This window comes from Amblyomma mixtum, chromosome 8 (assembly GCF_055824585.1).
Source record: "Amblyomma mixtum isolate Tamu chromosome 8, ASM5582458v1, whole genome shotgun sequence".
Lineage (NCBI taxonomy): Eukaryota > Metazoa > Arthropoda > Arachnida > Ixodida > Ixodidae > Amblyomma > Amblyomma mixtum.
This window is the reverse complement of record NC_143019.1, coordinates 34035762-34057971: the sequence shown is the minus strand read 5'-3', so window position 1 is coordinate 34057971 and position 22210 is coordinate 34035762. Positions and strand designations below refer to the sequence as shown.

The 22210-nt window shown below is 45.2% G+C and overlaps 1 protein-coding gene across 1 annotated transcript; it reads left to right on the top strand.

Annotated features, from left to right (window-relative positions):
• Nucleotides 1-5890: 5890 nt before the first annotated feature.
• LOC149331986 (chitinase-3-like protein 1) lies at nucleotides 5891-21733 on the top strand. Its single transcript, XM_089557450.1, has 10 exons — nucleotides 5891-5955; nucleotides 6066-6124; nucleotides 10469-10666; nucleotides 13148-13213; nucleotides 14283-14551; nucleotides 15157-15266; nucleotides 16418-16511; nucleotides 17728-17904; nucleotides 19445-19564; nucleotides 20723-21733. Exons 1-10 carry the CDS (start codon nucleotides 5939-5941, stop codon nucleotides 21653-21655), a joined length of 2043 nt encoding a protein of 680 aa, XP_089413576.1. The 5' UTR covers nucleotides 5891-5938; the 3' UTR covers nucleotides 21656-21733.
• Nucleotides 21734-22210: the final 477 nt, after the last annotated feature.

Genomic DNA, 22210 nt, shown 5'->3' with positions numbered 1-22210 from the left:
AGATTCTTTGTTTTTATTTTTTATTTTCTCTATTTTGAAGGAGATCGCCTACATTCTTAGTTGGTGTGAGTGTCACCTTCGCACACAACAATACACGGTACCAGCGCGAAGAGATGACGACGAAGGAAGAGTAGGTACTGTCATACTGTCACTTGGGAAACAACAACAGCGAACGCTCGACATCAACAAAAGTTTCATCCTAACCATCATCAACCAACCTGACTACGCCCACTGCAGGGCAAAGGCCTGTTTTTCCAATTCACCCTGTCCTGTGCCAGTTGCGGCCACCGTATCCCCGCAAGCTTCCTAATCTCATCCGCCCAGCTAGCTTTCTGCCGCCCCCTGCTACACTTTCCTTCTCTTGGAATCCACTCCGTCACTCTTAAAGGTGCACTAAAGAGGAATCTGAGCTCGTTTTTTTACAGCGAAAACTCGATCTGCACACTAAGAGCACTCTTAGAAACTCCGAATTATTGGCCTGTACGGCTGTTTCCCTATTAAGTTGAACTAAACGTCCCGGCTCCCACCTTTTTTTTCTCTTTTTTTTAACTCACCTCCGAAAAGAGGAGGAGTCAGCCAAGACATGGAGTTCGTTTCAGCCAGTCACGTGGCGGCTTCGCTTTCGGTTTTCTTTTGTTTTTTAGGTTTACGCGAATTGATAGTTTGAGTCGCAGACTACATAGCCACAAATTAGGCCCACTGAAATAAAAATGCACATGGACTCTTTGCTTTCGCCGATCGCTACGTATCACTCCGCCGATGGCAGAGAGGCAACCAGCCACGCGGCTGGCTGAAAAACACCCCACGCGTTGGCTGTCTCCTCCCCTTTTCGAAAATTTGTTTAAGCAAAAAAAGAAAGGCGGGAGCCAAGAAGTTCATTTCGATTTAATATCGGTATCGGCCGAAAACGACAGTGATTCGCAGTTTATAAGAATGCTCAGAGCGTGCAGGTCGATTTCCCGCGGTAGAAAGACGAGCTCAGAATCCTCGTTAGTGCACATTTAAAGTTGCGCTGAAGAGGAATCTGAACTCGTCTTTTTGCCGCGGGAGCTCGATCTACACGTTTCGTACACCAGCTGGGCGATGGATCCTATCCCAGACTCCCTACGCTCCCATCTCTTTCCCAGACCCACCACAGTCTCCGATCTACCCTCCTAACCTCCGCCTCGCACCCATTCCACGCAACATGTCCGCCCACACACACGCAGGCCGCCGCCAAGCATACGCATACAACCACAAGCCACCTTTGGACGCTGCGGCGGATTTCCCTCCCTGCGCCTCCCTGGATCTGAGGCTGCAGCGTGCCCTCGTCGCCTTGGCCCAGGACCTACAGAACGCCTAATAGAAAGGACGTTCCAATAAAAGTGTCACACCACCACCACCACCACACGTTTCGAGCATTCTTAGAAACTTCGAATTATTGCCCTGCGCGGCCGATTTCCCTAATTTAAATCAGATTTACGTCCGGCTCCCGCCTTTTTTTTTAATTTCCCGCAGACGGTGGGAGGAGTCGATCAACGCATGGAGTGCCTTTCAGGCAGTGGCATGGCGGCTTTGGTTTTGCTTTTATTTTGTTTTTTTTAGGATTCCGTGAATAAATAGATCTAGTCAAAGACTACATAGCTGCAAATTAGGCCCACGGAAATAAAAATACGCGTGTACTCCTTGCCTTCGCCGATCACTACGTATCACTCCGCCGATGACAGAGCGACAAGCCGCCACGGGACTGGTTGAAAGGTTGGTCGACTCCTCCCACCGTTTGCGGGGAATTAAAAAAAAAGGCGGGAGCCGGGACGTTTAATATTTAATTAGGGAAATCGGCCTCAAAGGGCAAGTTCGAAGTTTCTAACAACGCTCGGAACGCGTAGATAAGAGTTTCGGCGGTAAAAGTACAAGTTCAGATTCCTCTTCAGGGCACCTTTAAGGACCAGCGATTTTTTGCCTTCGCATTACATGCCCTGCCCACGCCCAATTCTTCCTGTTGATTTCGACTAGGACTCAGAACACAACGCACACTATGGAAAAGCGCAAAGAATTGGTATTATATTTACATAATTATTAGTGTTTGCAAGTGACACAAAAGTTTATTTCAGCTGTTTTAATGGCAACGCTTGTGAGAATTTTTTTATGCTATAAGATGCAGTGGCATAGTGACGAGATCTGTTCGTGTTTTCCGCTTGCTCGAAGCGTAAGAGTGCACTTTTATATAAGCAAAAGAGCACAAAAGTTTTTGTCCCTATTACTTGTTCTATCCCATCGAGGAGGAAATGCAGGCAATAAACAGCAAGGCCAACTGAACCAATAAACTGCAACAACATCAACTCAACTCTGTCTTCACAAGCACTATTTTTATCATGCCGCTACCTTCTTTCCCAGAGTACTGCAGGTGTAGGGATAATGAAATTTTCGGATTTATTAGTGCGTACTTTTGAATGCAAATCAGCAGGAATAAATGCAATCACAATGCACTGAGCCCCATGTGAGTGAATGGAAGGAGTTAAAAGCCATGAAATCTTCTCATACTCTCACTAAAAAGGCAATATAAAAAGTAATTGAGCAACACTCGACGAATATGGGAAACTTCGTTGATTATCTACTGTGTAGTGAAAATGCCTGTTGCAAGCACTTAAAGAAGGAACTAGATTGACTACCACAACACTAATACATCACTTTAGTGCTTTCTAATATGGTGACCTGCATGAAAAAAAAAAGGTCTTTGTTTTTTTTTTGGTTTAAGAACATAGGGACATCTAATCACATTAATTGTAGGCAATTCGATCGCAATCGAAACGGGTCATGCCTTTGCTGAAAGTGACTGATGGAGCTTGTGAGGCCCAGGTTCCCCTTCTGCTATTCGGGTACACAACCCACCATGGTTGGCAGGTGGCGTCTCAAGGAAGTTTCACACAGACGAACCTGGTCTGGTGACATCACTGCCGGGCTGGCCAGGTCACGCCCCTCCCGCCAATCAGATTTCTCCGCTCTTGTGACATCACTGGTGACGTCATTGCCCGCCAGCAAATCAGGTTTCTTCTGGACGACGCCGCCGGCGTTTTGCTCCGGTGAGGCTTCTATGCTATCGCGTAATAATCAGATCACGAGCCGCTACTCTGTTTCCTAAACGACTATTTGTAGCGTGGCTTTTTGGGCTTGTTGGTACATAGTTCCAATATACTGTAGCGCAGCAAAAGACGAAGACACAAGAGACGAGAGACGAACAACACGAGCGCTCGTGTTGTTCGTCTCTCGTCTCTTGTGTCTTCGTCTTTTGCTGCGCTACAGTATATTGGGACTATTCGTAGATACATGGGGTCATATTCTCGAAGGGCGCACTAAAGAAATAAATGCCAATACTTCATTTCTATAGACGTTTTTTTATAAAATGTCCAGTATTCGCGTACTTTTAATTACTGAGCGTTTTTCTTATTTTAAACAAATGCTACTAAAAGCCGCAAATTTTAGTCTCGAAACAAGTGCACGGACGTTTATTTCGTCGCTGGAGAATGCAATCGCATACCCACTGGCAACATTCGTCAAACTACTGCGAACTTTCTTATCGGTGTAGAGGTAAATGCGAGTAGGTGTGTCTTCCTATCGGAAAAAAATAAAAGACAAGGCTGCCGTGAGATAACCTCTCAAGTGACACCACGGCGACAAGTAGCACAATCTGCGCTAGAAACAGCTTTTGAATGAGGCAAGTCGAACCCCATCTCCGGCTGCGTAAGAGTAGGAATAGAAGAGGACAAAATGGCGTAAGAAAGGTGAATCCGGGATCCGCTAATCACAGGTTCTGGGTACACACGCTTCAGCTGTTCACTACGACGGCACGGTTGTCCGGTATGGCAGTCACCTGACGATCACCATTGACGTGCACGATTCGCTGAAATCAAAATACGTATATCTAATCTTCGATTGCACTGCTTTCTGTATTGTTCTTTTACTTCTAGGGATGACCTCCCGATTAGCCTCGCTGGCATTGTGGCGTAGCGCTCGCTGATCGCCCCGGCCTATATAATTCATTTCCCCTTCGTCCTATCAGTAAATTGCTAATGCTTTTTGGCGCTTCCTTGACTGCAACGGCACCATTGAATACAATATTTCTTTTTTTAAGCCACACTTATTAACAAATGCTAGTAACTGATGGTCACATATTTTGCTACCTTCTTTTACCTGGAGGTAGTAAATTGTGCTGTGGCAAAACTATCAAAACTGGTGGCAACCTTTACCTTTTACGTGTGCGCGAAAACTTAGTTGTCAGTAAACGCTTAGCCATGTTCTGTTGTTTTATTTAAATAAAATAAATTAGTGAATAAATGAGATGTATACATTATAACTGGGCATTATAACTGAGAGAGTACAAAAATAAGAAGCATTTAGTTCATGCAGGTAACGCAATGACAGCTTTTACTCTTTCAAATAAACGTCGTGGCACTTACTAAGAACAATCTCGGAACTGCTTGTCAGATTAGGTTCTAGGCTGTAATCATGAAGCGCTGGTGTGGAGTGTTAATTTTGGCATGTTGAGAAAACAAAGATTATACGGGTCAATGTGCCAACAGCGTCACGCCAGCGACAGTAAGCAGCAATCTGAATGAATGAATCCGCCAAGGAGAAATGCACTTAGCATGTAATTTACTGAGGCTTAAAATTCTTCAGCGCGCAGAGAATTCCTTCTAGTTGGCTGCTTTGCATCTCGCCTGTGCCATAAAATAAAGGACTCAAGCGCGAAAAGTTTCAGGGTGTGTTTTGTACACGAAATGTTTCTGATGTGTGTTAATTTTCGTGGATGTTGTACGCTAATATCCATGTCTTTCTGCGTGCAGCAGAATGCTCGCTTATTCTTATCCGAGCGATGAAAATCTAAATCTTTTGAAAGAAGGCTGTGCATGTGCGCCACGCATTCCACCTAAATACCTCGTCCAATGCTTTAACTTGCAAAGACGAAAATATGAGGCATTATACATGCAGAGGGAATTACTAAGAGGCAGTAATGTCAAAAGCACTCTGTCTTTGCCTGGTGGGGTGCTGCCAAACAGAGGATTCATCCCTATTGTGGATAGAAGGCGGGGGGGCAGACTTTTTCGGTGTTTGTCGTTAAATAGAAACGAATACAGTTTTTGTGTTAGAAGACATTTTATCAAGACAACAGAAAACATGGTAACAGTAATCAAATGGGCGCCACCGCTGAGAACAGAATTCGATTGCATTCAACGGCCTTGATTTCTGTGCCCGTGATTTGAGTCCATGTTCTGCGGGTTTGAGTGAGCATGTATTCTTTAGCACTAGAAAGAGGCATCGACACGCATGAGTAGATTCTTGAAGTCAGCAATTCGTGCGCATTGGGACGCGGTGTTTCGAAAAGGTCGCAGCGAAAGACAGTGCTCGACAATAGAAAGTTGTAGCGTAGCGCGATCCGCGATGTGCAACCGTGATCCGCCTGAGCGCGGCGTTGCTGCGCGTGCGCAGAACTCCGTGGGGGCACCAGATGGCGCTACGTTCTCGTCATGGTTAGAGTTCCTGTATATGCTACCAAAGGTAGCATAGCATATACAGGAACTCTAGTCATGGTGACCCCTGGAAGTGGATCGCGCGGATCACACCGTGCTAGAACTTTCGAACGTCCGCAACGAATGCAACTGGATAACGTTGTTCATCGGAAGATGGACGCGTACTTCGTCAGAGTGGGCGTCCCAAGGCTTCCGTTTATCGCAGCTTGCATGTAGCTGATAAGCAAGCCCGCACAATGGAATAGAGCCGCAAAATCGCATGCCAGGAAAGCGAAATGAAGTAATACAAATCTGTCTCCGTGAGCTTCTATTCTCGAGAGAAACGATGCCGTCCACTTGCAAAGTATCTCAACTTGTCGTTTTTGCAATGTGTCACATCGAATTGTGAGGATTTTCCCCAGCGACGATTTGTTCTTCTCGCAGCTTGAAGCATGAGCATGATGTTCAGGTGGGGATTTTTTTTCCCATTTGGGTTACTAAAACTAGGAAGTTATTTTTGTTGTACGTTATCGGGAGAGTCCATGCAAGTATTAAGTTGTTCTTCACTTCATGTTGCAGCGCTTCGGCCCTGGTCCACGCGTTCAGCGTGGTTGCGTCTGTCGTCCTGTTGAGTCACAGTAAGTTTGATGCGGTTTGTTAAGGCTTATGGATTTTTATACATCCGTGCAATGTAACGGCGAAGTTCTAGGGGTTCATAACTACGACAAGTCTTAAAACCTGGAATCAAGCTTGATTTTAGATGTCTTGTATGTTCCTGCTATCAAAAGACTGTTGTCTCATTTTATCATTTAAATGCTTGTTACTTTGTTCTCCAAAGCGAGTTCTCCGCTAATAGCTGTCCAAGTAAGCTCTGTCACCTTTTGTTGTTATCAATACACTGTTACTGCCACTGTTTTCTGTAGGAAAGGGGCGCTCTCCTTTGTAAAGCCAATCTAAGGCTTTTTGAGTGCACCTCCTAACATCACATGATGTTTAAATAAAGGCATTTTGTATTTGTATTTTGTACAGTTCAGTTGTGGTAACTGGGCGCTCACATTGTCCTCGGTGTTATGAAGGTAGACACGCTCGTAGACGCAGACAACCAAATGTGAACAAGAATCAAACTGATTATTGAGGTGAATTTGTAACCGCAAAGAGAAAATATCTCGGTGGCGGCGAAAGCAGCAAGTGTAGAATGCTTGTCGCTCTCGGCCGCACTTCATTTAAAAGTGACGAATAGCTGCGGAAATTAGGCGCACCAAACGTCAACAAGAATCTCGGGCAGCGTGGAAACCGTTGAGCTCGGTTACAATCGTTTCAGGGAAATATGGCCGTGTCTGTAGCGTGAAACAAAGCGATAATGCCACGGGTCGGCAGCTATGAACAAAGTACATTAAAAAGTAAGCATTACAAAGTTTCACGTAAACTTTGTCTGTTCATTACAGGCATAAAGCGCTGTCATTAACGGTTTTACCGCTAGTATCGATGCAAAGCTCATAAAAATTCTCCTAATGCATAAACAAGCGGCAATCAACAGCAGGCAAAAAAAAGAATACTTATTTCTGGCGCCTCCTAAATGCATAGGTCTAAATTCATAGCGTTTCTCGGGTCTCCGGAATCTTCACTTGTGTGAAAAACTACAGTAAGCACACAGGGATAGAAGAGATGTAATTGTCGCCTGCTCCGCTTTGTAACGGAGCACGCACTGTGAAAGAAAGCGTTACCGTAATCTTACCCATACCCATATAAACCGCATGGGCTCGCACCAAAGCACAAACAGCTCCAGAAATTCTCAACCCCTAACCTGAGAAGTGGGAGGCCGCGCTGTACAGGTCTAGCCTGAGAGATAGGGGTGTGCGAATATCAAATTTTTCGAATACGAATCGAATACGAATACTTGGTTCCGAATATCGAATCGAATATCGAATAATCAAGGTCAGATGCATTTAACCACTACAAAACACTATTTGAGCACCCAAGAACATCACAGTTCAACTATCAGTGATGAAATGAACACAAAAGATGTGTGTGGCTGCACAAAAAGTATCAAAGTCTCGAACATTATTCATAGAAGAGAGGAAATATCAGAGAAGATAGCTAGTACGCAGCATTGATTAAGGCTAGCTTGCCATAAGCACAAAAGCGCGTTGCTGGGATGAACATAAAAGGTTGTCGTGAAGGAAAACCGGCTGCTCCATACGGTCAGGCAGAAGTAGTTAGTTCCCTTCTAGCTGAAGCGACTTAGCTTCCCACGCATAGCTACAAAGAAGCTCACCAGCGTAGTCAGCTACTGCATGGCCCAACGTTACGCATTGCTCTGGGCGCCGCTATATTGTTATGTCTCTTTTGATAGGACTTGCGGACCGAAATGAACGCCGGTGCTCGCAATAGAATATTCGGCTGGGTACGAATATTCGCGTCGGATCGAATATTCGAAACAACACGAATACTTAGATTTCGAATCGAATACGAATACTAAAATATACTATTCGAATTATATTCGAAAATTTCGAATATTCGCACACCCCTACTGAGAGACTATCGGCAGCTGCTGCATCGGTCCCAGCTGAAATCAAAAGCCATAGGAGCCCTGGACTGAGGACCCTTCCCCTCGCAGAGGAACTTTTTTTGTTCATAAATTTTCCCGCCACCCGCACCACCAAGAACAAATGCCCACACTTTATTTTTACCCCCTTCGCCAGCTGTATAGCCTAAAAATAACGCGTCCGGTTCCTAGTCATGTGTATTGCAAATGAATTCCCCCTATTGGACTGCCTTAATTTTTTTTTAACAACGTTACTGAGGCTACACCGGACAACGGACATTCATCAGGAGAGCGCAAGGATTGGCATCATACGCTGCAAAAATAAAATACACCCTTTTCGGCGTTATCGGTATTCAAAATACCCTCAGTGATGGGTGTTAGTACCGTCCGAAATCGCCTCTAAAATATTCAAAGGTTGTTATGGGCCGAGGATATGCCTTAGGGTGATACGGTCCAAATATATGACTAATGCTGTTGTGTGCAAAGATGTATGACTGGGAGCCTTTTCTACAACAGATCTCATGTTAGTCCAAGCCGCGCACTCGAGCGTCCGTGTAAAGTTTGCGGGCGGCGGTAGATGCACGGTCTTCAAGGGTTACGCTTTTCGGACAGGTAAATAAGAGGGTGGTTGGCCTTTAGACTGTTTCACTAAGGGCATGTGTATTTTGGATTGTGCCGCGCAAGTGCAGTAAGCCGCGTCTGTTTAGTCCGGTGATCGGAATATTGCTGCCGCAGCTGAGGGGCAACGTGACTGCGCCCAGAAGGGCAAATTTGAAAAGTGTATCAATACAACGAATAAAAAAAAATGCAGACTGATCCGTGCTATAATCCTGGATTACCTACAATGCACGAAGTGCAGTCGGGTAAAGTCGTATTCCTTCATGCTACAGGGTGCCATTTTGCTGCCCCTCTATTAACAGAGCCCCAATAGAGGTCCATGTATTCTTCGGGACTATCATACACGCCTGTAAATAAACGGATGCTTCTGTGCTATTACAGTGACATTCGACTTTTATCGGTCAGGTGTGCTCCCCTGAGGCCCACGTCTTAGAGCACTGGTTGTAGATTAGACGTTTGTCCTTTTCACAACATTCGGTCATCCGCACAGACGCACCTATGTACCGTGTAAGCACAGGTGCATAGCAGGAGAGATTGGCATTTGCACAGGTGTGCACTTGTGCACCTGAGCGGACAGATGGACTGAAACCGACACACGAGGTAGTGACAATGAAAGCGTTTTACGTACTTCGCGTTTTAAAGCTTCCGTGACTTTCCCAAGGGGTTCGCAAACGGAATTGGTAGCGAGGGCTGGCCTGACTACTAATTCTTGAAAGAAGTCAAAAAACGTACCTCCTTTGCCAAAAGTAACCGGGCGACAGGTTTTTTTTCTTCTTGACCTTATAAACGAGCCTTTACGGAACCCCTAAATACCGAAAGGTGGCAAAACGTGAGGACAAGGCTTCATCTTACTTTTCACAGATTCAGAGCTCAGGGGAAGTGCTTCGCTACGTGGCTAAGAAACAAACCACCGTTGCCCGGTTACTTTTGGACCTTGCCCATTGCCTCTTCTATTGCCCGGCTGCTCAGCAGTCGGGTTCCTACCCCCCACCTTCTTTATCCATCACCACCTGGCTCGACTGGCTTGGCGCTGAAGGGGAGGAAGAACCGCGACTTCTGGTCGCCCAGGCGGTCGCAATGCTCGGCCTGTAAATTTTGGCCGAATAAAGGTCTTCTACTACTACATTTGGCAAATACGGTACATGCCTTCACCTTCACTGCCCAACTGCACCTATTAACCGTCAAATCGGGTAGACAGCAGTCCCTTAAATTTAACAACTAGGCGCTGCTTCCTTATCATCAGGGAACTCCAGACCAGACAACCGGAGCCGCATCTTATCGCAGATGCTGAAAAAATTCAGGGGGCATTTTTGCTCTCTAAAGTGTCGCAAGGCGAAAGCCTTTCCTGGCGCACTGTTTGGCCTTGACTGCGAGACTGTTTGTGCTGTACTAGTGCTTTATTTGAATACACACTTTGACTACACATTACAACTACACACTTTGACTGCAGACTTTGACTGCTTCTTTAGCACGACTCTCTCTCTGCTGCGATGAGTTCGGTTGTATCCATGACTCTGTTCGCAGTAATCAGGTAAGTAATGTGGTCACCCACGGACACCTTACGCCCCCTGTTGGAGCGGACAACTATTTTATTAGTTGTCGTCTGCTCCAAAAGGGGGCGTCAGACATCCGTGGGTGACCTCATTACTGAGAATCCGCGCACTCTGACGTCATAACCATTTCGACCAACCGAAAAGCGTGACACCTCTGCTGACAACCTTCAGCTGACAACCTTCTGTCGGCAAGCTTCTGTCGACAACGATGAGGCACTAAAGGCTTTCGTCTTAAAACTGTTCTCTTTTTTTTTTTTTTTCTACAGCTATCGCGACGACCCAGCAAAAGCCCAACTACTACACGCTCTGCTTCTGGGACACCTTCTCGCGATGGCGGAACGCACCGTACAACTTCAGCATCAGCGACATCCCCGCCGAACTGTGCAGCGCTGTGGTCTACTCACACGTTACTGTCAACGACAAGAGCCACTGGATCCAGCTCACCAGCCAGGAACTAAAGCTGGGTACTTACGAACAACAGTTTACACTGAAATCAGTCGATCTGAGTCAACATCAAACTGACTTAGGCATATCTTTAACCATTCCTACGTGCAAGGAAATTACAGGCCGATCAGCTTACTGTCCGTTGCCTACAAGGTATTTACTAAGGTAATCGCTAATAGGGTAAGGACAACCTCAGACTTCAATCAACCAAATGAGCAGGCAGGCTTACGTAAAAGATACTCGACAATAGATCATATTCACACTATAGATCAGGTGACAGAGATATGTGCACAATATAACCAATCCCTATATACAATCTTCATAGATTACGAGAGAGCATTTTACTCAGTCTAAAACTCAGCAGTCATGCAGTCATTCTGGAATCAGGGTGCATAAGAGCCTTATGTAAAAATACTGGAAGATATCTATAACGGCTGCACAGCTACCATACTCCTCAATAAAGTCAGCGGAAGAATACCAATAAGGAATAGTGTCAGGCAGGGAGACACGATCTCGCCAATGCTCACCGCCTGTTTACAGGACGTATTCCTGTATATTCCTTGATTGGGAACAGTTGAGGATAAGAGTTAATTGAGAATGCCTTTGTAATCTGCGGTTCGCTGATGACATTGCCTTGCTAAGTCACTCAGGAGATGAGCTGCAAATCATGATCAGTGAGCTAGACAGGCAGAGTAGAACTGTGGGTCTAAAATTAATATGCAGAAAACCAAAGTAATGTTTTGTCTCGGATTAGTCTCGGAAAGGAACAACAATTTACAAGTGCTAGGGAGGTGCTGGAAGTGGTAAAGGAATACGTCTATTTAGGGCAGGTAGTGACCACAGATCCGAATAACGACAGCGAAATGACTAGAAGAATAAGAATGGGATGGAGCACATTTCGTAGGTTCCCTCAGATCATGAATGACAGCTTACCAATAGCCCTGTGAGAAAAGTATACAAGAGCTGTATCTTATCGGCACTCACATATGGGGCAGAAACGTGGAGGATAACGAAAAGGGATCGACTTAAATGTAGGACTACGCAGCGACTTAAGGAAAGGAAAATGATAGATGTAACGTTAAGAGTCAGGAAGAGGGCAGAGTAGGTCAGGGAAAAACGTGAATTAATGACATCCTAGTCTAAATCAGGAGGAAGAAAGGTCCGTGCCCATGGGCAGAGCAAGCATTGTGAAGGCAAGATAACCGATGATCCTTAGAAGTAGCAGAATGGATACCAAGAGAAGGCAAGCGCAACTGGCAAAGGACAAGGTTAATTGGTTAATAAAGGTTAAAGGTTAATAAGAGCGAATCTTTTGCCCTGTAGTGGGCGTAGTCAGGCTGATGATGATGACTTGCAAGCACCAAACGCTGATCTACAAACCTCGGCTAGTGGATGCATGCGACTCGCCAGTCGCAAGCCACGATCGTAAGTGTGCACATAAATCGTTAACGGTTGTTACAGGTCGCGTGGCATGTTTGACTTGCTATAGTGCGTACATGCACTGACATGCATGCATGCCCTGTCGTTCTAGCACCCACTAACTCAATGTACAAACACCGTTTTGCGGCATCTATTGCGCACACCATAAAGATAACAAATAAGATAAGAACAAAATGGTGAAGAGATGCTATTTTCGAGCGTTTACATAGACCGATATTCTTCTTTGTGCATAACTTTCCTTCTAAAGACACATCGACTTCCGCTGATTCTGCCATGAAATTCATATTGAAAGGCGACACCTTTCTGCAAAAGGCACCGGCAGTGACTGTCCTCATTAACGGAGTTCCGACAACGCATTCAAGCTTAGAGCGTGCAATACATGTTAGAGACCGCAAGAAAACACGATATCTTTTCGGGCCATTTTGCTATTCCTGGGGCAGAATGTACACATTATAAAGTGAGAGTGATTTATGGGCCTGCGAAGAAAATTTATCGTACGGCAAGCCCATGAAAGTGGCAGAAGTGACAACCTCAAGGACTAAAAGCATAAACAAGCCTGCGCCAACAAAAAATATAACTCGACAAGCGAGCCTACAATTTACAACATTTTCGGAGACTAAATAATCTCGAACTGCTTATCGTAAGTGGCAATGACCGCTGTACTCCACAATAATTATGCAAGTGGAATCCAGGCAGTCTAATTGAGCTCTAGCGAGTGATCGCTAATCGGAAACGAAGTACGAGAACATTACAGGTTTGACAGAACTGCAGGCACGTTTTTAACAACTTTCAGTTCTCATTTTGAAACCGCTTACAGCAAACAGAAATATCATTTCATAAAAACCATTTACTTAAACACCAGGAGTGTATAACTGTATATTATACCATGGGACCAGGATATAGCCCAAGCAACACAGCCAGACAAGCAGCTCTCTCTTAAATCTTGCTGACAATATGACTGACGACAGCAATGAAGTCTCCCCAATGTCGCAGATCATGTCACAACGGAACGCAGTGGGAGCTTTCATAAACTCACGTTGCAACACCACTTCTCCATCCAGATCCAGAGGCAGCAGCGTACTCAAAGTCATTTTTCTACAATCCAATATGGCTTCTACCACCACACCGTAAGTAACCATTACCTGCAAAAAAAATGTTTTTCATAACACTAGGACTTGTTCGTATACGTTTAGGAATCATTGTTCTGCACTGCATGTTTCTGGACATCATTCTTTTTTGAGTTAGGTGCTTTCGTGTCTGCCATCTTGGCCGTGCTCTGATTGCTTTGTTCTTTTTAGCACCTCCATCCCCCCCCCCCCCTTCCATTTTCTTCCTTTACCTTTAGCTCCTTTCTACGACATTCGTCGCTCACGAGGAAGTGTCTGCTACCTCTAAACGAAAGCCTGATTTTCATCACGTCAAAGAGCGGATTTCACATAAGGTTTGCTATTAGTAGTCAGAAGCGAGTCAAGAGCGTTCAACTTTACGGCAAGCCCCAGGATCTGGGGCTCGGTAACGAGAGCGAAGTGTCCTTGATGTGCAGTCACCAGCAAAAGTTTACGGGTTGCGTGAGCTCGCTAACAAATTTATTGTACCGCGCTGACTCCCGACTCAACCGCCTGGTGCTAATAGCAGTGGGCAGAGTATCCACGTCTCCTCATGCGTGGAGGAATTTCCGCCGACTGCCTTCCGTTACTGTACCGAAGTATTTTTTTTACCCGTGCACCTGCATCCTTTAAAATTTTGCTGCCGACGTTGCTTATTGGGCGCGCTTATGCTGAACCACAACTATTTTGAGTCCCTTTGAACAATTTCATCACTATTGATTGATTGACTGATTGATTGATTGATTGATTGATTGATTGATTGATTGATTGATTGATTGATTGATTGATTGATTGATTGATTGATTGATTGATTGATTGATTGATTGATTGATTGATTGATTGATTGATTGATTGATTGATTGATTGATTGATTGATTGATTGATTGATTGATTGATTGATTGATTGATTGATTGATTGATTGATTGATTGATTGATTGATTGATTGATTGATTGATTTGGAGGTTTACTGAAGTATTTCTGCTTCTACTGCTTCTTTTGTGTAATATATCAATGCTGATATGGAAACACATCGGCATCAAATCATGCTTCCACCCATCTATCCTCATTCATTCGCCTTTCGTCGCAAAGGAGTTTTCTCCGAAATGCGGAAGCTCAAGAAGCGAAATCCGAAGCTGAAGTTCCTGCTAGCCGTGGGTGGCCCCCACGATCCCTTGGAAAAGTACTGGCAGCTGTTCCCGCAAGTTTACGTCTGGAAGGATTTGACGTTAAGTCTGTCTCAGTGGATGAGAACGTACGAATTCAACGGCGTAGTCCTGGACTTCTTCTCTGGATATACGACGGCTCAGGACACGGTGAAGACTTGGGAACAGGCCCGCTTCATTCATCCCTTCGTAAGGGTATGCATATCTTCTTTCGACCTGAGCGCAAAAAACAGCGACGCATGTAAACTTTTGGATGTTTTTCATTTGCTGCAAGTGCAAGCTATTGGAGCAGAAGTGCTAGTTAGGTATGCGCGTACAAGTTCCTCGTAAAGAAAGAGTGCAAAAAGAACGAACAACAGAGACGAGATCGCACAGAACTGGCTTTGTACTACACACAAAACGTTGACACACTTTAAAGAACACCGTGGTCGATGCTCCTCAGCAACGAGCCAGATAACGAATCTGGGGAAGGTGAGTCCTTTAGCTTAGATTGGGAAAGGCTCGTTGAAAACAAGTTCCAGTGAGGCCCTAGGTTCAGTTGCGAACCTGAAGGCCGTTATAGAGGGCCCCATATTGGTTTTCAAGACAGCTCTTTGAAAAGCCCAAGTGCATCGTAGAGAACAACCATCCTCACTAGTCGACAGTTCTTGCAATAAAGCTACAGAGGGCTCAAGTGTTAAAGCACGCAATCCGCGTATTTAACCACAGGGTTCCCTCTGAACCCCGACTGCCTTTCTTATCAACACCAAGCCGAAGTCCTAATTCCTGCTTCTTGTTCTTAATTTCTTCTTCGCTTGCAGCAAATCAACCGCGACTTCCAGGAGACCGGGATGGGCTGGAGTATCAGCCTGACACTCCCTGCTTTCGACAGCACTACGCACCACCTGTTCGACATCGCTGCACTCACGCAGTAAGTGTGTGGGAAGCCATGCTTGGAACAGATCGTTACGCTTTACCCTATGTTGCGGCTTGTCTTACTTTTCCTCATACGTCTACTATTCCTTTGATTGTGTGAGAAGAAGCGCCAGACCTGCAGGAGGCCTTTCCTTGCTTTGCTACTTAACATGCCCTGCATCCCTTCCAAGATGGTGCAGTTAGTCTCCGCTCAAAGTGAGACAGAAAAGGCGCCTATACTTTATTCGATGTTGACCATTGAGCTCGCAATAAGTTATCAAAATGCTTTTCCTATGTACGTACAGTATCCGTAAGACGCATTCAAATGTCGTGCAGAAATAACAACAGAGTTTGTCCTTTTCTGCAAACTGAAGTTTCCTTTTCATGCTGTAACTACCTGCACAGGCATTACGGCTATAAGTAAAATGAAAGCCTTAATGCTGTCAGTAACCGCCGGGAACGTTTATGACTGGCAACGGGAATGCACGCAACTATGATTTTAAAAAAGGAGACACGATTCTTTCAATGCATCAGCCTTATTCGCCTACACAGACTGTGCCAATCGTGAGCTGGTGCTTCCAGCATAGATAGTCGATTTTTTCAGCTTGGCTACGAACAGTTTCGGAGTGTGTACAGTGTTTTCCAAATATTTACGAGGCCTTTAGTTGCGAACAGACTGAATTTCATGGATACCCTAACACGCAGCTTTATAAGGAAGGATGCTTAATTCAAACACACTCTTGATAGTGAGGCAAAAGCAGTGTATGCGCGGTAAGTTTTTGGATATGCGGTCAAGCCACCACAAAAACAAAACACGCTCTCATGCTTAATTAGCGCCTTCCTCAACACGGGGGAAAGAATCGGCAGCGGTAACTTTGTCACTTCCTCCAAATGATTAGCACATCATACTCAATCGCATCGATGTCCGTAAACTGTTAAACTTCTTTCTAAAAATCGTCCATAGCTTTTAACGCATGAAGTGCATAACGTGGTTAGAATATGACTTTCATTATATTTCAGTCTTAATTTCTGTTATAATCTGTAACACACAAATGCTGCTTTTTTGTTACGGTACAGCACTTTGGTTGTAGGAAAGATGCAGTAGTGCATTCGCAAAGATCAAACTTCTGTTTTTTCATCCCTGTCCTCTTCCCCCTCACTCCACAGCGAAGTCAATTTCTTCATTGTCAAAACAAGCGACTGCCTCGAGTTCCCAAAGGGCTCCTTCCTGAACGTGACAAGGACCATGGACTTGACCGATGCAAGTATCGAATCCTGTATGCAATGCACATGCAGGTTGTTTCGTCGAGTCTGCTAGCGTATTTTATAAACAGCGTTTATGAGTTACAATAAAGCCGTATTCGGCCTACAATTTCTAGTTAGCATCTTAACGGCCGTCTGCTTGTTGCTATGCTTAGCTGCTGGGGACCCACTCTAAACAGAGAGGAGTTAAAATGGAGTAAGCGGATCCCTTTAATATAAGGGAGTGCGCTAGAGGAGAGTTTATTCCCTTTTTAGTCCCATATAGGCGTATTCGTGTTTGGAGTGTACCTACTTGATTAATCAGAATCGGTCTGCTCGCTACATTCTCAGTAATTATCATCGTACTGCCAGCAGAACTAACATGAAAAACACGTTACACCTACCTCCACTCTCCTTGAGACGTCAGATACAGCGACTTTGTTTGCTCCATGAAATATACTACCACGACACACTTCACGATCTTTTACTCCACCGGCCCTCTTATGTGTCACATCGCGTGGACCATCGTCATAAAATTGGATCTTTCGCATGCCACACAAATACCTTTCATAATTCATTTCTCCCGCGCTCAATAACAGAGTGGAACCACCTTCCCGAAGATCTTGTGTGTATTACTGATGTTACATCGTTCAAAAATGCCTTAAAAGCTCAGTTTGGTGTTCCTGATTAATCGTTACGCACTGTTTATTTATTTTTTACCTCCGTATTACTACTTGTATTGTGTTCTACAGTTATATTTTGGTGTTCCTTACTTGTAGTACTTGTATTGAATTCTTGGATGTTTATTGTTACCTTCTGGTCTTCCTTACTATTTTGCACTGTTTTTGACACCCCTATATATATATATATATATATATATATATGCCTGTGCTTTTATCTTAATTATGTTGTGTATTCCACTCCCCTCTGTAACGCCCGACCCGGGCCCTGAGGGTATTCGAAATAAATAAATAAATAAATAAATAAATCCCTTCACGGCATTATACTATGCCCTTCTTGCCAGATGCCACTCTAAGTAATGCAGTATATTGTATTAAAAGATATAGCAAAACAAACTAATCAACGTGGAAAGTGTTGCACCTCGAAAGCGCGCAGTATTTTGCGGGGATATTGCAATTTCTTCTTGCTCTCTTCAGTCCCTCAATGAACAAAACGTTTCTTTTTTTTTTTCCAGAAACGAGTGTTCCAATTCTTTTTCTCAATGACGTCCGCAGATCGACAGAACCGAGCTCATAGTGGAGAAAGGTGCCCCTCGCAGCAGAATAATACTCGACATCGCGCTCTCCGGCCGAACCTACTCGACAACCAGTTCGGCCTCGGGCATGCACACGGTGTTCACGGGCCACGCAGGGCCCTACACGAAGCAACAGGGGTTCCTGGGATTCTTCGAGGTGAGACGAAAGTGATGCGGGCGTGGCGAGATGCATTGGTCGTTGTTGTTGTTGCTTCTGTTGTTAATGCTGTTGCTGTTGTTGTTGCTGCTGTTGTTGTTGGTTGTTACTGTTGGTTGATGCTGTTGGTTGATGTGTTGGTGGTAGCAGTTGTTGTTTTTGGTGGTGTTAATGGTTGTTGTTGTTGGTGGTGGTAGTTGTGGTTGTTGTTGTTATTGGCTGTTTTTGGTTGTTATTGTTGGTTGTTTTTGGTTGTTGCCGCTGTTGTCGTCGTTGTCATTGTTGTTGTCCTCAGTACACGTGAGACATACCCACGCGGGGGGATTGGCCAAGGTTTGGTGAGGAATGTCAACGAAAATCGCACAGGTGATTGCGAGAAAACAATAGGCATGAGGAGGCGGAGAAGTAGAGTAGTGAAATAACAGGAACTAGGAAGAAAAATAATTGAACAAATAACGCCTTGGTTGGGGCACGTTCTGGCAGTGATTTTGCTTGTCTTTATTTGGTTCATAATGGGAGTAAAAGTATCGGCGTGTGTGTTCGCTGGTAGTTTGAGTGCCCTCTGCAAACGTTACTGATCGCATTGTTCAACATCTGCATGGCGGTTGTTTATGGACAAACAATGACCTCACGCTTTTCTTTTCTCCTCTATCTTTTATTCTGTCTCCTATTCCTCTTTATTAAAGAAGGCAGAAGGTGACGTAGCTCCCATTTCGCCTTACCGTCGGCCAGGCGTTGTTTCGGCTTAGCTCCTTCAGAGTATCAACACCACTAGTGTTTTGGAGTCTCAATGCCGCACTACACGAAGATTTCTTTGGCCACGAGTGTCCGACAGATCTGCATCTATTACTCGCTTCTAAGACCCACGGCTGCACTACGGACGATCATTCTGCGCAGTAAGCATGCGTATAATGGCCAAGAAAAAGATAAAATACTGGACAAAATACTTGAACGTTACAGATCTGTAACCGTTCTATCTTATGAGATACTTCCTAGAATTCCTTACGAATTCAAGTCTCCCTAAACATAAAAAATAAATAAAAGAAAGCTATGACGATTGCTATTGGTGTTGGCGAATGAATGCACTGGCGACCACCAGGCTAACGTTTTGTATTCGTAATCGTATCTGTTAAAGTGTTGCACTTGTTTTATTTTGTTGTATATCTTTATTCCTCCATTATATAAGTATTTATTCCTGTATTTATTTTCGAGTATTTCCTTACTACCACTTCCCTTTATAACAGCTGAAGGCTCTGCGGGTATTTTGTACGAATAAACGGGTACCGGTTTGTCGTATTTCAATATGTATTTAACGTGTGTGCATGTGCAGGATACAACCCTGAGAGTGCGCATACTTATGGGACTAATATGTGACCGAATCTTCGCGCATACAACGACTGGCGGCAGAATTCATCGCCTGTGCTCGCGCATGCCAGACTCTTAATTCCACTTAAGTCCTTGTATAACTGGTTAGTCACTGAAAACAAAAGTATTTGCTTCACCAAAAATCTCTGCCTCTTCCCCATTGGTACGCGGCCAGGTGTGCGACCACATCAAGAGCGGATGGAAGCGGGAACGCTTCGGTGAAGAGGCCTGCTCCTTCCTCAAAACCGCCGACCAGTACGTGGCCTACGAAGACGACGAAAGCATACGCCGAAAGGTCAGTCACGTGACCGATATTGAAAGAGGAAGAGAGGTAGGGTAGTTTGCAATGCATAGAGCTGTTATAGTTTCAATTTGGTTCTCGAGAGACACAATTTGCGAGACGCAGACTATGCCACCCGCCGTATGGCGCGCCCTTATAAAAATGGTCAGTCTATAGCGTTCCTATAGATATTTATTTTTGTCTATTCATAGTTTATAAGCTGTCTATAGACAAAAGTCTACTAAAAGTGTATGGCCATAAATCTATAGACTGTCTACAGCATTTGTATTTCCTATAGACTGTTCTCTAAGATTTGTCAATAGACATTCTATAGAATTTATAAACAGGTGTCCATGGACAGTCCACAGACTGTCTAAAAAAATTTTGTGAGGGCGTCAGCCAGGGCTCGCCGCCTAGTTAACCTCCCTGGAATTCCATTCGTCTCTCTGTTCTCTCACGGCCGCTGCTAGGCCATCTAAGCGCCACTTACATGACTGGTACCTATAGGTAGCAGCTGTCACCATATATCATCATCATCATCAGCCTGACTACGCCCACTGCAGGGCAAAGGCATCTCCCATGTCTCTCCAATTAACCCTGTCCTTTGCCAGGTGTGGCCACCGTATCCCCCGGAAACTTCTTAATCTCATCCGCCCACCTAACTTTCTTTCGCCCCCTGCTACGCTCCTCTTCTCTTGGAATCCACTCCGTTCCCCTTAAGGACAAGCGGTACATGTCCTTCGCATTACATGCCCTGCCCAAGCCCATTTCTTCCTCTCGATTTTGACTATAGGATGTCATTAACCAGCGTTTGTTCCCTCATCCACTCTGCCCGCTACCGGTCTTTTAACGCTACACACTTATCATATTTGTATACATAGCTCGCTGCATTTTCCTTAACTTAAGTTGAGCCCTCTTTGTTTGCCTCCACGTTTCTGTCCCCTAGGCAAGTACCGGTAGATAAACCTGTTGTATGCTTTTCTCTTGAGGGATATTGGTAAACTGTCATTCATGATCTGAGAGAACGTGCCATATGCGCTCCACCCTATCCTTATTATTCTAGTTATTTCCCTCTCATGATCCGGATCAGCGGTCACTACCTGCCCTAAGTACACGTATTCTCTAACTGACCTTTTTTTTCCCTTCTTCTAAACTCCGCTCTTCCTATCGCAGGCAAGAATGGTCATGGGCAGAACGTACCGCGGGGCAGCTGTCAGAACCGTCGACCTCGACGATTTCACCGGCACCTGCACGGAAAAGTCGCACCTGCTGAAGGCGCTCCGCTCCACCCTCGACATCACCTCGCATTACGTACATTTCCATTACGATCCACCCAACGCCACGTGGTGGGAAGAGCTGCAGTCCCTGAAAAACAAGAATTCCAGTCCTCAGCATGACTCCAACTCTACATCTAGTGTAGCTAGTCCGAGTTCTACCCCGCCATCCAGTTCTACCCCAGCGTCGATTTCTACCCCAGCATCAAGTTCTACCCCAACATCCAGTTCTACCCCAGCGTTGAGTTCTACCCCAGCACCGATTTCTACCCCAGCATCGAGTTCTACCCCAGCTCAGAGGGAGACTGTGACTTCAGATCCGCCGTATATCCCCCCGGAAAAAAGAGATCATAAGTGGGGCGATCCGTTTTGGCCCTTCGACCCAATTACAACGAAGATGCCTCCAAAAGCAGCGAGTGCGCCAACGCCGCTAGGAACCACCGCTGTGACGTCAACAACAGCAGCGTCTACGTCACAAGGCAAACCCAGCGTTGGGAGTACGTCACAGCAGAATACTCCGCCCACAGCAGCAACGCCTCCTCTACTCGCTACTTCCGTTGCGCTTAAAACGCCGTCGCCACAACCGTCGACAACGCCAAGCAGTCCTCCACTGCCCGCAACTGCGCCGGTCACAACAAAGAGCGTTCGTGACATATGCCAGGGTGCCGGTTCGGCCGGACTCGCGCCCCACGAGTCTGACTGCAGCAAGTACTACCAGTGCGTGCATTCCACGGCACATCTGAGGACGTGTGCTGCGAACACGATATTTGACATCGTCGGACAGATATGCAACTGGCCAGCGCTCGCAAACCGTCCAGAATGTCCTGTGTAGACGAGCATCCTAATTTTTTGTGTGTGGAATCACTTCACAGTGAACGCAATGAGCCCAATAAAATGTTTCATCACATCCCATATCTTATTTACAACGGTCATTGATGTCGTCCGACAAAATGCAGTTTAGTTTAGCCTTGAGAAGAAACTTCTTAAAGGAGGACAATAGCTGGACGTGGGAATCTGTGCTACTTTGGCGCTCAGCTGAGATGCTCTGTCCAATCGGTTGTTGTTGTAAACAATGTTTATGGACTAAATTTGGTACGAACCACGTGGAGTCCCCTAGTTCAGGATTCTATTAGTCGAAGCTAGTACGGTGGCCTCATTTACGAGCCATTTCTGACCCTCTGAACTTCCGCTGAGCAGGGAGGTCTCCCACTGGTTAGGGGTTAGGAAGGGATGGAGAATATGATTTTTTTTCTGGCAGGCACATAGCATGTAGGAGAGATCCGCAATTCCGCCACAGTGTCGACAGTATCGTCAGTAAAGTTCTGGCTTTCAGATGTGTTGAGATTTGGGGGTGTGAAAGGTATTGGTGTGTATCATTCTTAACGTG